Genomic DNA, 16,098 nt, shown 5'->3' on the forward strand with positions numbered 1-16,098 from the left:
TGCTCTGAGAGGGAAGCACAGAAAGTGCTGAGGTGTAACATTTAAATACAGCCTGTTCAGATATTTGAGTGCCTGTAAAATGTCTGACTGTGGCACTATGTTAAAAATTGTGCCCAAAAATATAAATAAAACCAGTGAAGTTCTTAAAGGTGTATTAGCCAGTAGGAAAAGGAGTCTATTTTGCATGTGAAAATATCTTCAAATCTACTGGTGGGCTCACAGCCATTAACAGTCTCAACTCAGATTTAATCACATAAGGAGGCAAGATTAAGTTTTTGCCTGTAGTCTGTATTTTCCTACTTTGCAGAAGAGCCGTGACACTTACAATGCCATTGGAAGTCCAATTAGGCACCTTTCTGCAGACAATCTAACATTCAGGATCCAACACAGTGCAATACAGGCCCAGGGGCAGAGCTGGGCAGGTCTGGGATCAGTAACCACAGTGCACAGCCTGACTCATCAGCCACTTCACCTTCCCAGATGCATCAAGACAAACCCATTCCACAGCTCTCAACCTTCAGTCTTGCTCTCTAGCCCTCTGCTGGGAATCAGGCAGCACAGAGGGACTTCCCAAATCCTCAGGGAGATGGTATTTAGCTTGTGAACATGTTCCAGATCCAATCCATGCCTGCTCACACCAGGCAGGGCAGGGCAGCCCTGGGTGGCTCCTGTGCCTGTAAGCACAGATGATCCAGAGCAGCCCTTCCTGCACTCACAGGGGTGTTCCATCACAGGGGTGTTCCCACAGAACAGAGGTGTTCTGCACTCTCAGCAGGATATTCCTGCCAGTTCAGTTCACCTTCAGGGCTATCACATCATGTCAGTATTACAAATCTCCTGTATGCAAAACCAGAGAAAAGCAAGGCTTGTCCACATGCAGCTATTTACCATAGACCCACACTGACTCCCCTGCCAGAGCCACACCTGGCAAAGCTTTGGAAGTGAAAGGTTTGAGCCAGAGCAGAGACAGACCAGCACAGAACAGTCAAGACACATAAAGCATATGGAGAGGAACTGAGGTACCTAATCTGTGGGCTTGAATACACAGAGCTGGTTATATCAGAGCTGTCTTCCCACAAACAGCTGATTAATCACCATGCCTTAATTACTACAAGAGGAGACAAACCTCTGCTTCCAAGCCTAAACAGGCACAGAAAAGAGCTCTGTGATGAATATATAGGGGGAAAAAACTTCAACACTCCAACTTGTGGATTGGCCCAAAGCACATTCTTGTTAAGAGCTCCCTTCTGAGAATGGTTTGAGTGACAGGAGGAAAGGCAGAAAAGCATTCTTTAGGGTGGCAGGAATGCTGCAGAGAGCTGCAGGAAGGACAGCATTAATTCATAATGTCTCCATTGGTCCTCACTGATTCTTCAGGCAGTCTGAAGCTGACAGCTTTTTCCTCTTTTTTCTCAGCCCTCCTACTTTTTTGCTGTGCAGTCACATAGGTGACTCATGCAAATGGTTTGCAGCTTACAGGAAACACTGTCTGTTCCCTACCCAGCTTGTGGCTGTTCAGTGCCCCTATTCCTGGCTCCCTTTCCCCTGGAGAGATGGCTTTTTCCATCAGCTTTGCCAAGGGCAGTGGTTCTAAGACACAAACCTGCAGCACATGCTGCAGTTCTCACAAGCTGCTTCCTGCTCACCAGAAGATGCTGTGAGAGGCACAGCGCAGGCTCCACACATCAGCCCCTTCATACCAGCTGCACTCTCACTCCCTCCTGGACTCAGACAGTGTTATTGCAGACTGCTAAACAGCTGTCACACTCTACCCCAAGCACAGTTTTGAAACTCCTGTTTTAGTAAATCAAAGTGTTGTAGAAGGGGAAAAATACTAATGACATCACGTGGCATCATTACTCAGATAAATCAACAACTGCCATCCCTGTTGGCTTTGGACCAGCAGTAGAAAAGACTGTTTCCATCATACAGAAAATAGAGTAAAATTGCCCCTGAACTCATGATTTTAGAGAGACTGCATTTTCATGAACCATTCCCAAGTGAAATCTGTGTCCAAGGAATGGTGGTGAAATAATCAGGCTACTAATAAAGACAGGAGAGAGGCTAAAAACCAGCCAGTTCTCAAACCCTGCTAATGCAGGGGAACATTACAGATGCCACGACAGTGGAAAACTGGGAAGAGCAGTCCCAGGCCTGTAACACTGTGCCAACACCACATGCCCAACACAAGCACTCACAGCCAGGCCTGTCAGGTGAGCAGGACAGACAGCTGCTAAACCAAGCATGGCAAGAATCTGAGATGAAGTGAAACATAGCAAGGAGTTGAGATTTCCTGTTCTTTTCCTTTTTGTTTTATTAGAAAAAGCAACAAATCCACAGGGATCTGTGTGGAGTTGAAACAAGTGTTCCAGGTGTCTGTAGTACATGATTTTTGAAACTTTTCAAACCAGTATCTCCAGTTACTACCACTTTCAGTGCAAGAACCACTGGCCCATTTAACACCTCCCTGGATAGAAACTTGACAGTTTGCTTGACACTGAATTTATCTTTTTTAACCTGTCATAGTAGCAGTTGTATTTGGTGGCACCATAACAGAAAACAAACAAAAAGGCACCCTCTCTTTTTTTTTTGAAAGCAAGAACACTAACAATTTTCAAGGGCAAAACATAGAGCAGAAGGTAAAGACCACACTTACTGTACTATCTGATCCACAGAAGGTTTTAAGGAGAACTCTGACCAAAGGGAAGAGCTGTTCATCTGCTTAATCCTTGCCTTACTGACTTCCATGGTTCTCTTCTGTTGACCAAAACTGAAAATGCAAATATCTCCTTTACACCCATCCACACTGAAAGGAGAGAGCCAGTCCATTCCACAAAACTTATCTTTTCCTTTCAAGACTGGGCCAGTATTGCATATTCATTACCACATTAAAAACACTTTGCCTGAGGCCTGCATTTCTTGCTGTGCTGTAATGAGTTCAAGACCTCAGCTGTCCGCTTGGGGATTTAGAACACAGATATTTAATAGTAAGTTACAAGGCAGAATATTTCATTTTACTTTTTTTTTTTTGCTGAAGTAGCACATTTATAATGATACACTACAACCACTAAATAAAGATGGGAGAGCATTTTTTTCTGTGCAGATAACACAGTCTCTGGGTTACCGTGGTCTGGTTGGAGCCATTTCAGTTTTTGGATGCTGATCTCTGCTCTTAACCTATTACTGGATCTCCCCAATGTCACATCTCCCACTACAGTCAAATAACACATTGGAGCCAACTGTAAAGTATTTCTGGCACTATCCTAACAGCTTTTAACAAGCCCTACACAAAGCAGAGCTGCTAATAAAGCCCAAATACTCTGCAGTTAATTCCTGGAAATTTGCCACTGAGATCCCACCAACCCTACTTCAGAGACATTGGCTTTATAAAGCTCAAAGCCTGCTTTCATCTAATGAAAGGGCCTAGATCCACATCCTGACACTTCACAGTTCTCAGCTTCCTCTGGGTCCTCTGACAATCTACAAAACGTGTAGCATCGCATCCCAACTAGAAACTTAAAAAAACTACAGTATTCTGCAAAGAACAGCAGCATAATTATTATTTGTCTAAGTAGTGCCAGATGTATTTAAAAGCCACAAGGATAAACAGGAGGGGAAAAGCTGCATAGTTTGACTTAAAGCTAGTAAGAGCATAAACAAGCCCCTCCAATAGCCACAGGCTGACAGACCAAGTTCCTGCTCTTTCTTTTCTCATCAAATCTCTCTTTCCTACTTGAGGTTACACAAGCATGCACCACCTCAGTTATTTACTGTGCCAGGGCAGCACATGTTATAGGAAAAAGATCAGACTTTTCCTCCAGAAAAGCTCCAAGACTCCCAGCGTCTCAATTACCATGAACTCCATGAACCACCATATTCTGCTCTGCTACCTCACCTCACTGCAATGGGAAGCAGACAGGTACAACCTTGGATCTCTCATGACAACACCTCAGCCCCACAGGAACCACAGCCCTGCCCTTGGACATGCTGCTTTGCCCTTTTTTCTTTCTGTGTGCTTATTCCCTGGAATTATGGCTAGTTTGGGATGCTAGTGGTCTGACAGACATACAGAACTGAGCAACATGAGAATGAGTCATAGGTGGGAACAGGAAAAAAGAAAAGGAAAAAACAGGAGAGGGAAGAAGTTTTTCCTCTGACTGCTTGTGATTCAAATAATCTTGTCCCCACACTGCTATATTAACATACAGGATAGTTTCAAAAATATCCAACCAAAAAGCTCTGATCCCGTCACTTACCTGATGAAACACAACATACTCTTTCCTTCACCAGCAGCAAGACATCACCAGCATAATGTTCTGACTAAACCCCTTTTACTTCTGTTCTCTAATTTTACCTACACCTTGACAAGCAGAGCAATGTTTTCAGTTCTGAGAACAGAAAATAAATGTCCTTCTGCTCAGGATACTGTTTCTCTTGGCTTTACTCTTTACTCCAGTCTTTAGGTTAGAACCTAGAATAAACACACCAGTACTTCAGAAGGGCAGAGGATTATAACCATACACTCTCCTAGCATATCTAACCAAAACTGGAAGCCCTTACTAGATAGTTCCTGCAAACATGACTTCAGCAGGGATAGGTGGGCAGAGCTGCAAAGTGAGTGTTTTGGCAGTAGAGCTGTCTGAAGATACAACCAGTCTGCACTAGGAATCACACCTTAACTTCACAAGTCACACTATCTGTTTTAGCCTTTACAGTACACTGCTCCCCTCTCTCTGTATAACCAGTCCAGTGATTAACAGCTGCCCAGAAACAGGAAGGAAAAACTATGTGAAGACAACATATTTTATTCATTTTCAAGACACCAGTATTACAATTTTTAAATCAGGTAACAGCATTGGTTCAGGGACTGCCCACTGCAATGCCCACAAAGAGGCCAGAGATTACAGACCATCACCTCTTGATTAGAGGCATGTTCCTTTATGCAATATTCACGGCCAGCAATGGCTTTCCCTCTCCTGCTTGAAGCCAGCACATCCTTCCCCCAACAGGAAGGAGTGGAGTTCACAGAAGGTTTCCCAGCCTTTTCAGCAAAGATTTATTCCCCGTTATGGAATGCAACCGCAGAAGAGCCCCTGAAATTACAAATTACACTGACTTCCCACACTGAAAAACAGCACTAACACTCCACGTTCCTACTGGCACCTCAGAGCCCATAATCACATGCCTCAGGGCTGTTCTTCAGATACAGCTGGAGGTAGTTTTTGTATATCTGTGGGTCAGTTATTGTGGCCTTGACAGCAGGGTCCTCCTTCATGGCCTCCACCCAGCGTTGGAGCTTTGGGGTGTGATTCAAAGAGCTACAGGAAAAAGGAAGAGACTGAGTAACGCAAATGGAAAATTTGGAGGGCATCAAGGAAACAAAACAACTTGAACAGTTCCATTTTACTACTTTCACTGTCCCAGTACAATGTCCAGTTCAGAGCAGGATGCTTCCCCCAGAACTGCAATACAATACAAGCTTTCTTCAGCAGCCCAAGAGTGGCCCATTTCTGCAGTGTACACCAGGAATAGTGATGCTGGGGCGCTTCAGAACATACCAGAAGCCAAGCCAAATACTCACTCTTTCAGCTGGAATGGTTCCAGACGTTCAAACCATGGCCACATCAGGTAGTCAATCATTGAGACTGAGTCCCCACCATAAAACACTGTGTTGCGTTTGGACAGAACCTGGGAAGGGTGAGAGACGTCAGCTGCCCCCCGAAGGAAAGGCACAGCAGAACACCACACAAAAACCCAGTGCACAGTGGAAGGCAGGCACACTACAGGAATCAGTGAGCAAACAAAGGAGATACGGTATGTTTCTCCTGTGCACACAGTATTAGCAGAGTCACAGCTAGTCAGTTAAGCTTATATACCTGCTATTTCATAAACTTAGCCCAGCTCTTCTCCAGAGGTTTAAAAACTGCCACAAAATATGAATCACTAGCAAGCTGCAGCATATGCACAAAGAAGAGTTTAGCTTAGAATATTTGTGATTTCTTGCTTGTCATAAAGTATAAATGGTACAGATTAATTGAACACAGCAGCACACATGTATTTCTTGAGAAATAAATCCAGCTAAATTTATCATTCTGCTAAAGTAGAGTACCGTTTTAGCAGAGACTCTTTCCCCATGGCAGCCGAGGCCAAGTGGTGTCAGGGAAGCATTTCTAACATTACATCTCAAACTGCATTTGATTCCAGGTGCAAAGGCAACAGGAAGCAAGTGTAACTTACACCAGAAATAGATCCCCTCACGGCTCAGCGCAGAGAGCAGGGCCACAAAGCATGCAGAAAGTTCTCCTGTTACATTTATGACTCTGATGCATTTTTAGGTGCCATGGTCATCCAAGTTCAATATGCTTTAAGGACCCTCCAGACTTTGTTCTCCCCTTTCATTACATTAGTGGCTCTAGATTCATTAGTATCTCTATTTTCAGGCACTTTGGTGTTCTAAAGGTGGAACTTAGAAGACCTCATATATCTTTGTCCTTTTGTGCACACACCACCCTATACACTCATATGGCATTTATTCCCTGTCCATAACCCCCATGATCCAGTAGAAATTTTAAAGCAGTCCTTCAGGAAGCATGGAGTTGTCTGAGCTCCGAGGTGTCTGGCAGAACACACCCAGCAGCTGTACAGGGGCAGAGACAGGAACACAGTCCCCTCTGCTGGGCAGCAGAAATCGAAACACAGAAGTGTTCTAAAGCACTTCACCTCTGGAGTATCTCTTGCAATACACTGAGGGAAGTTTGCATGGCTCTGTTCTGGCCTCCCATTCACAGCTGACCGTCAGCTGCAAAATCATTCAGGGTATAGTAAAATAGAGACAGTGGAGGAACAGCAAGTTATTTCACAGTATTAATCAAGGAGGAAGAAGGTTAATCCTTCCTTAATGTTGAATACATCTGTATTTCAGGGAAGTGAAATACACAGCTTCCCCCAGGAACTCATCATCTGCACTACTCCAGACTCAGTCTGACCAGACTACCCTGGAAACAATTGTGTTTTGGCAGCCCAAGGGATGGGAAAGCAGAATGCACCGGACTGTTAGAACTAGGAAAGAACTAAAAGGTTACTGGCAGCTTTGCACCAGAAGAGAAATACTCTGGAGGAACTCTTCCTCTTTGACCCACCCAAGCATTGTCTGAGGCTGCTAAAGACAGAAGGAATGGGATCATGACAAAAACAAATCCAACAGCTGTTCAGACTAGCCAAGAACCACATGGACTGTCAAGTGGCTAATACAGCATCAAAGCCACCTGACACTTCCTGGAGCTCCACTGAAGTTGCATTACACCACCAGCAGCAGAACATGGTCCAGGGCTGGATTTCTACAATGCACACTTTACATTCTGCGTCCACCCACCCCCAAAGATAAGCTCTAGAATGAAAAAGATTTAATGTCATCACCAAGGAATCTGCACTGCTCTCAGCACAGATGCTCTTCAGCAGCTCAGACTCCTCAGCCCTTGCTCTTAGTACATGCTGCAAAGCCTCCTTCACTTGAAGCAGAACCAAGATATCCAAGACAACAGCAGTCTTCTAGAATTCAAAAATCTCTACAAGTCTACAGAGCTTTTATCATTATATGAAGTTTAGTTTAGCTAGATAAATACAGTTTCGCTACTTGAAATTTATTCTAATGGTGCCCTTGTGCATCCTGGGCTGAGGGTAATAAATTGAGAGATTGTTTCTTGTGGTAGCTACCAACTAAATGAGAGATCTACCTCCAAAGAACACAGTATGAAAGGAAAAAAGGGAACACATAAAGGCTGGCAATCTGCTCGTTATCATGAAATACTCTCACCTCTTCAAGTTTGCCAAACTTTTCAGCAATCTCCGCTTTCAGTGCAGTAGTGTCCTGTCCATCTTTAACTGCCAAAACATGCTTGAAAAGCAAGGATGTTATCTATACAAAAGAAAGTAAAAAGTTTTTAATGCACCTCTTACAAGAATACAAGTTAGTCACTCAAAACTTAAAATGTTAACTTAGATGTTAAGATATTAAATGCAAGTTAAATCTTAAGATACTTGACATTAAAGAGTTACATAAAGTCCATAGATAAAAATCTAAACTTCATAAAAGGCAAGAAAAAGCCTAGAAGAATAAATACAAACAGTAATGAATTTTAGTCTTGTAATAAGAGAACAGTGAAAAGAAGTGTGTTTCCCATCTGCACATTTTCTTTCTTGCAAAACACTTCCCTCTTTCCATTCAAAGGTCTGTTGCAAATACATTCTCCCTTTTATTCCCTTTTGTTGTTGACATCCCTTTACATCTTCTGTTTCTCTCTTGTCTCATATCCAAGTGACTTCTTTCACTTCCCAGACTCCTCAAATCACACGCTAGGACAGAGAGGTTAATTCCAGTCAACCAGTTCCAAGCCCAAATGAGAGCCAAAACCAGCCTCCCTATACAAGTCCCATGTTTTCAGCCACATGCTATCTCTTGTCCATGGTTTTAGGCTCTCTCAGTCAGGCATTTCCCACATCCTGCATTCACACAGTACTTCCTACAGAAACGATCAGAATAAATAAAATACAGCAATTGGCACTTCCCAGGTCTCACATCAGCTGTTTTGGTCTGCTAACCTTTGCTCTACTGTAGGATGCTCAAAACCCTCCTTCAGTCACACAAATTTTCACTTGCTTGGATGCCTTCCTGCATCCATCCTTGCACATAATTCTGGGGGCAATTCAGAGACACGGTGGATTTTATGTACTCACACCAAAAGGCCCCAAATATCCCCTCTGCTTATTTAAATGCTCATTCCAGACAAAAAACCTGCCTTAAAGGATGAAACATCAGCAACAGAGATGCAGTTTTTGGTGCAATGGTGAAGTCAGAAACATGCTCCCACTCTGATCACACTGTACCTTTGAGAAGTCTTCCAAGAGCATCTTCTGAAAGGCTCGCTCATACGGGTCTGAAGGCATCAGCTTCTTCCCTGGAAATGCTTCATCCAAGTACTCACAGGTGATTGGGGACTCCCAGATCAGCTGGCCCTTGCTGGTCTCCAGAGTAGGAACCAGCCCAGAGGGCTGCTTCTCAAAGTACCAGTCAGGTTTGTTTTTCAGATTGATGTTGATTACTTCATGGCTAAAAGAGCAGAAGAAACCCAGACAAGCTCAGTTCTGCTCCAGTCCACCCCATGCCGTGGTGAAATGCAGTCACCTCAACAGTTCAGTACCTGAGAGGCTCAACCCTCAAGCCCCTGTACTCCCCTGTTCTCTTTGAAGCTGTTTGCAGAATTAATCCTTTGACCCAGAAATGCTGCCACACTTAGCTGGAGAAAGCATGCACTGAGTTGTTTGCAGATTGTATACATGTCTTTTATTAGTTTAACAAGCACACAACTATCAGGCTAAAAACAAATATTAGAACTCAGCACGCTTATCACATTTGAGTACAGGGGCAGTCTAAGAAAGAAGCAGTTGATTGAAAATGAGCTACACTCCAACTAAAAAATGCACCTGAACCTTGACCTGCCCTTACACCAAAGAGCAAATCAGGAGAGAATCCTTCCTACATAACTTCCCAACTTATGGCCCCATACAGAACAAGTGCTTAGGGTAAAGGCAAATAGATACTGATTAAATAAACACATGGGAGATAAGTCTATATTAAAAAAACCAGAAGTTACATGCTGAGTATATGTGTGACCCCAGAAAATTCCTAGTAAGCCCAAAGGTCTGCTAAATACAGTTGAACCTTCAAAACACCTGAGAAGTTACCAGAAGGCAACTAGCACATCTAGGTAGCCATAAAACCCCTCCAAAATCACTATGCCGCAACAAACCTACCAGCTCCAAAATCAGTTCAAAGACATTGAATAAAAACAGGATTAAACCAACCCAGAAGTTTTATTGCATCTACTCCTCGGGAAAAAAAAAAAAAGACTAATGTAAAAAACAAACAAACAAACAAAACTAACTCAACTTTCACCTTACTACCAAGAGACCTGTTAGCATTCTCTATTCCAAAATATACTCCCAGCCCCTGTGTTGGGTAACAAACCGCTGGCAGGCCTTGGACTTGGTAGAACCAGAAAAAGATGGAAAAAACTATTAGTTTTAATTTGTACCTGAGGAGATATTAGACCCCATTCAACAAGGCTAAAATGACATGGCTATCTTGAAAAAGAAACAAACACAATCACTGAATTTCATTAACTTACTACAGCACAAGAACAACACAATGTTATAGAACACAGTACATTTACTGTTTTAAAAGGGTCATTCACTCACTAGTGTGTTCTACTGGGCAGCGACACAACAGAAACACTGAATATTCGTGGCTTCCAGAATTCTCACGGCCACTCACATCAAAAACAAAACAGTGTGTGTTACGTCCCTACTCACGTTTACTCAGAGCAAGCTATCACGGGCAAGAATTATATAAGAAAACCAGCTTGGCGTTTTTACTTTGGGCAGCTGATTTCATACACAGCATTCAAGCAAAATCACGTAGAGAAGGCTGCTCTCAAGCAGCTCGTGGGGCTGTAACTCAGGGAAGAAAGGAAGCTAGGCCGGGCTCAGGCCGGGCTCAGGCCGGGCTCAGGCCGGGCTCAGGCCGGGCTCAGGCCGGGCTCAGGCCGGGCCTGGGTGCGGGGAGCGCTCACCTGATGCCCTTGGCGCGGAGAACCAGGCGCGTCCGCTGCGCGTAGGGGCAGAAGCGCATGCTGTAGAGCCGGAGCTGCCCCGCGGGCACGGGGCCCGGCGCCGCGCTACCTGCGGGGAGGGGAGGGACAGGAGAGGAAGGGGGGTTATCACCGCCGGCACGCACCCAGCGGGCAGCGCTGCCGGCCCCCGCCGCTGCCCCCGCCGCTTACCCTTGCCCAAGCTGCGGGACTGATCGCCCGACATCCCGGCACGGCGCGATGGGCTCCGATCCGCGACTGCCCCTCCGCAGCGCAGCCGGCACCGCCCGCCGGGGGAGAGGCTGTGCGGCCCCGCCTCTCTCCCTGCCTCCCTCCTGCCCTCCCTCCGGGCCCGGGGCAGCCCGAAAAGCTTTCCAACTGGTGGTTCCCTGAGCTGCCCGCCCTCTCCATCCGTCCGGGACAGGCAGTGTTCAACTGCTCCCGATGCTCTCCTTCTCTCTTCGTTTACAAATAACTGCACAACCACCTCTGGCATTGCATGTAGGACAGCCCCGGCCGAACTCTACCTCACGGGCCAGGTGTATTTATAAGCAGTGCTTCCAGCAGCTGCTGAGGTACCAGGCTCCCCCAATGCTTCCTCCTCCATCACCTACCCCGATCCAACCCCACCTTGAGGGTAACGAAGATTTTCTCTCTCCTGCAGCTGTTCTGCTTCATGTCAAAACCCCCGAGAAGAGACAGTAAACCAACAGATGAGAGGGCACAGCAAAAGTTAGATTTAACTTAATTACTACAGCACAGTTACAGAGGGATTCATGCTTGAACAGGATCGTTGTGGGAGCATCAGTGCGTGCATAGAGCAAAAGAGAGAACCAAAGTACAGATTGAAGCCTTCATCCCTGTGCTCCCTCTCTACTTGAGATTAGGGCACCAGGGCCTTCCTTGTACCAGCTTTCCTTGGAGTATAATAATGGAAATGGAGGTGCTTTCCTCTTAATGATTTTCACACACTCACACAATGTCCAAGTTGATCCTCTGACAGAGAAGTAAAGTGATTTCCTTCCTGTGGCTCCACACACCAGTCTTCAGGTTGGCACTGTACATTAATAGGGAACATCCTATTTTTGGGGACCAGTGGCTGGCACAGCTCTTGCCAAGGGGAGGGACAATCCTGGCCTTCCTGGCAATGCATACTCCTCTGTCAAACCCCCAAGGCTGATAGAGCCTTCTCAGTCTCATCAATGGATCCGTGCTTGTGCAGGGGACAAGCCCTACCTGTTTGGGTTTGGTTTTTGTCACTGGAGTTGGGCCTCAGACACCAGATCACAGACTAAGATTTTCTGTGGTGATGCCACCTGCAGATAAACACTGAGATGGTCAATAGTAACATAACCATGACACCATTATCCATTGCCATGGAGGAACATGTTTTTTTGTTGAGTCACTGCTGCTCGATTATGTGTATATTAAGCAGTTCAGCACAGAAAGGGAGTGGTAATTTGTTGCACAAGTCTGCCATGCCCTTAGGCAAACAGAACCTGTACATAAAGCGCTCTTTGCTAACAAAATAATTTCTCCTACCATAAAACAAACAAACAAACAAAGTGTTAGAGGACATAGTCCTTATTCTTCTAAATAGCTATCCTTAGTAAAGATTCAGTAAAATTATGGGTGGAAATATGTGGAAAATAGTGGAAATTAATTTGAAATTTCTCACAGCCATTATGAAACACAGAGGCAGTCTGCTAACTCACAGCCTGGAGACAAGCATGTAGGAACTCAAACCAGCATCACAAGACCCACATGCTACAATAGGCCCTCAGAAGCACCAAAGAAAACAACCACTTCCTCATTCTCTCCTGGTGTGGCCTGGCACGCAGAGGGCCTGTGGAGACAAGAGGCGAGGGATGGGCTTGTCCTGCTGCCTCTGGACAGAAATGTCACTCTCCATTTGCTCTCTTGCACTGTGAGTGCAGAATTGCAAAACTGCGCACTGCCACTGTACAGGGAAGTAACAGCAAGCTAACACAAACAACACACTATAAATAACAGTCCTCCCTTAGGAAAGGAAATCTGTTTTTTAAATACTTGGCGGTTCTTACTGTGTTACCAGGCTAAAAGCTTCAAGTACAGAGGGAGAGGTTGCAGATGTACTTTCTCTTTTTTCCTGGGGAAAACTTCTCCTCAGCTCACTCCAAAGCTTCATGAGCTTTATTGTACACAATATTAGAATTTCTGTACCTTACAGAACTACAGAATCATCACGGTTGGAAGAGACATTCAACATCATCAAGTCCAACTGTCCCTAAACCACATCACCCAGCGCCAGTTCCAGACCCCTCCTGAACATCTTTTGGGACGGTGACTTCAGAAAGACACAAGAGGAATGGGAAAACAGGTACAGCTGGCCTGCACAGAGACGGGCAGATGGTTCTGGACCAGGTGCAGGGACACGCAGGGTGACCAAGAGACAGAACCCACAGGGTCTTCCCCACAGCTAATGCACTCCTGCACTTGATTCAACACCTGCTGCTTAGACTCGGCAGCAGCGATTGCTCAGGCTAAAGGGCCACAGGCATTAGCGACGCAGGGGTCAGAACTACCCCATTTTATCAACAATAAGAGCGCCTCCAATCCCCCTCACAGTTCACTCATCAGGTGAGAGAGGCTAGGGCCGCTACTGGGCTCTTAAATAGCCGCCCGTGCTCATTGATTGGCTGGCGCGGGGGCCCGGGCCAATCAGCTGCGCGCTCCGAGCCCGGCCAATGGCAGGCGGCGTTGCTGTTGCCAGGGCGCGGGGGTCCCGCGGGTGTGGTGATGGCGGCGGGAGCCGGCACGGGGGGAGCCGGCACGGGGGGAGCCGCCCGCGCCGCGGAGGCCGCGCTGGAAGTGAGGTGGGGGCGGCCGGCACAGCCCCCACACGCTGCTGAGCCCGGGCGGGGTGCGCGGTGTCCTGCGCTGTGCTCACCCCGCGGCGGCTCCGGGAGCAGGGCGGTCAGACAGGGGCTGTCCGGGCAGCACGGCGGGAGAGGGGAAGAAGCACGGGCACAGATGACAGGATCACGGAATCGGGCGGGTTCGAGGGACCACAGGGCCTCATCTGGTCCAGCCTCCCTGCTCAGGAGGGTCATCCCAGAGCATGGTACATGGGATTACATTCAGACAGTTCTGGAAGAGCTCCAGTGAGGGAGACTCCTCAGCCTGTCTGAAAAAAAACTTCCAGTGTGTGGTCGCTCGCACAGTAAAGAAGTTTATCTATCTATCTATCTATCTACGTATCCATCTCTCTTTTATATATATAACAACCTGCACACTTGTTCCCTCAGGCCTTTACTGGATATTAAGAATGATTAATTACACTGTCGCCCCCATTAATTTATCCCTGCATACAAGTTTTCTAGGTTTCATTTTACCTCCACAAACAGAAGTTGGAAATACTTTATTTGCACTGATTCAGACCTAATGTTGCAGAAAAGCACAGAGCTAGTGCTGTAAACGTGTTCAGAGAGGTCTCATGTGCCATGGCACCCCACACAATCTGTTCTTGTATGAAGAAAGGCCCAGAAAACATTATCAGCTGAAATGTCTCTCTGCTGCCATGGCTTTCAGTTCATCTCCACAAGCACGTTGTCAGTGCTCCCACTCCTCTCTGGCTCCACATGACTCCCATGTAGCAAAAGAAGCCAAGAGCAGAAACTCCTCAGAAAAGATAATGGGAAGTTACTGGACTAAATTTATCTCAATACCAGTAATATTGAAATGTTCCTAAGTATGAGGGTGCTGAGGCTTCAGTATCATCTTCTCTGAAGAGTACAAAGGATCAGCAACTGAGCTGATTTTATGACTGACTTATGTTTGTGAAAGGAGTGTAAAAATGCTTCTGATCATTGCAGAGAACAAAGGTCTCTCCCAGTTAAATTCTCTGATTTGGAAAAAGAGCAGAGATGGGATGTTTCTGAATGATAATTCAAAGAGAGGATGCTAACATCAGTGTTGCACACAGTGGGTATCTCTTATGCTGGAACTTTGCTGCCATGGTACCAGCAGGCTAAACTGATATCCTTACTTGGTAATAAATGCAAATCCCTTTGGTAAGACGACCCTGATGTTTGTTCACATGCTTTTTGAAAAGCAGAAACATCTGCAAGCAGTTACGAATTTGTTGACATGTTGAAAGTTCATAAACAGAGTCTTCAGTAATTTATTTCAGTCCTTGTGTAACACATCCTGTTTACATTCCAGAGTTTTACCATGGTAAAGTACTGGAGTCTTTAAAGCAGAACAGTCCTTCTGGTTTGTTTCATATAAACAGAAGCTGTACCTTTATTTTTTTTTATTTTATGTGTATGAGAACTATGAAAGTGCATGAAGGTTAAGCAAACACAATTGGGTCCCAAGTATAGATCACTCCCGTTTCAAATAAAGTTATACCCTCTGCTGGGATATGTGAGTATGAAACCAGAGCCTATGAACTTGGCTGACTTTACTTTTAGTGAAAACTGAAATAAAAGCATCTCTTCATGTTCTTATGCCAGTCCTTTGTGCTCCATCAGGGTAAGATTGACTTATGTATGTTTTTGGAAATGCTGAACTAGTGACTCATAATACCAGATCTTAGTTGTGGTTTTGCAACACTAGTATGAGAATGAGTCTAACAAATCCCAATTATCAGTTCAGTGTAGCTTAGGCTACAACATTCCCTTTTGCACTGTATTTTGAGAAATGTGTGTCTGATTAATGTTTTAACATCGAGTTGCTATATTTTCAGTTGGGTTCAGGGATTCTCAAACAAGAACTTGGCCTTTGTCAACAATCAAACTGTCTGCTACCCTTGTGGTAATTACATCCTCTTCCTGGACATCGAAACAAAGAAGACAAGAGCAATGCAGTGCCAGACTGGCCAGGTGGGAGCCTTTGCAGCAAATGCCAACAGTCAAGTGGTGGCCTTTTCTGACCGGAAGCTGAATCCCCTCATACACATCTACACTTTTCCAGAGCTGAGTAAACTGACAGAATTAAAAGGTAGTGATGTGGTAACCCTCATCATCATCATTTCATTAAAACAGTACTTTAATCATCAGTTTGTATAGTTGTGGGGCTTTTTTTAGAAGATTTAGAAAACAGGGACTGTTTGTCCCTGTCACATGTCCTGTCTCATGAAGAGATTCATGGAAAGCAGTGAAAGGAATTTTCCACTGCACTACTTCTGTTTAGATTTAAGCTAGGGAGGAATATTACCATACATAATGAAGCTAATTTAAAAGGAAAAGTAAAGGAGTTAAATGGAGTTAGTTTTAGGAAAATGTGGTCAGAATAAGCAATAAAATCATACTGCAGTAGACTCCCAAGCAGACTGCTGAAAGCCAGATGAGAAATCCAGGATGTGAGGGATGAGGGTTCTTCCATTTAAACTTTGGAGTCCAGGATCTAATGTATGTTTTTGCCTACTTCATGTAATTTCTCTCCTTGGTTTAGTTGCTTACCCTATTAA

The 16,098-nt window shown here is 45.2% G+C and overlaps 2 protein-coding genes across 2 annotated transcripts in view; one reads left to right on the plus strand and one right to left on the minus strand.

Annotated features, from left to right (window-relative positions):
* Positions 1–4,789: 4,789 nt before the first annotated feature.
* GSTO1 (glutathione S-transferase omega 1) lies at positions 4,790–10,944 on the minus strand. Its single transcript, XM_033065604.1, has 6 exons — positions 10,839–10,944; positions 10,629–10,737; positions 8,884–9,106; positions 7,814–7,915; positions 5,582–5,688; positions 4,790–5,318 (listed from the first exon to the last, which is right to left on the minus strand). The coding sequence occupies exons 1-6, from the start codon at positions 10,870–10,872 to the stop codon at positions 5,165–5,167; spliced, it is 729 nt and encodes a 242-aa protein (XP_032921495.1). The 5' UTR covers positions 10,873–10,944; the 3' UTR covers positions 4,790–5,164.
* Positions 10,945–13,372: 2,428 nt separating this feature from the next.
* Positions 13,373–16,098, plus strand: part of CFAP43 (cilia and flagella associated protein 43) — a 41,889-nt gene continuing 39,163 nt past the window's right edge. Inside the window, exons 1-3 of the mRNA XM_033066025.1 lie at positions 13,373–13,496; positions 13,539–13,749; positions 15,376–15,629. Of these exons, the coding sequence (XP_032921916.1) occupies positions 13,373–13,496; positions 13,539–13,749; positions 15,376–15,629 (589 nt within the window). The remainder of the gene's footprint in view (positions 13,497–13,538; positions 13,750–15,375; positions 15,630–16,098) is intronic.

This window comes from Catharus ustulatus, chromosome 8 (assembly GCF_009819885.2).
Source record: "Catharus ustulatus isolate bCatUst1 chromosome 8, bCatUst1.pri.v2, whole genome shotgun sequence".
In the NCBI taxonomy this organism is placed as follows: Eukaryota; Metazoa; Chordata; class Aves; order Passeriformes; family Turdidae; genus Catharus; species Catharus ustulatus.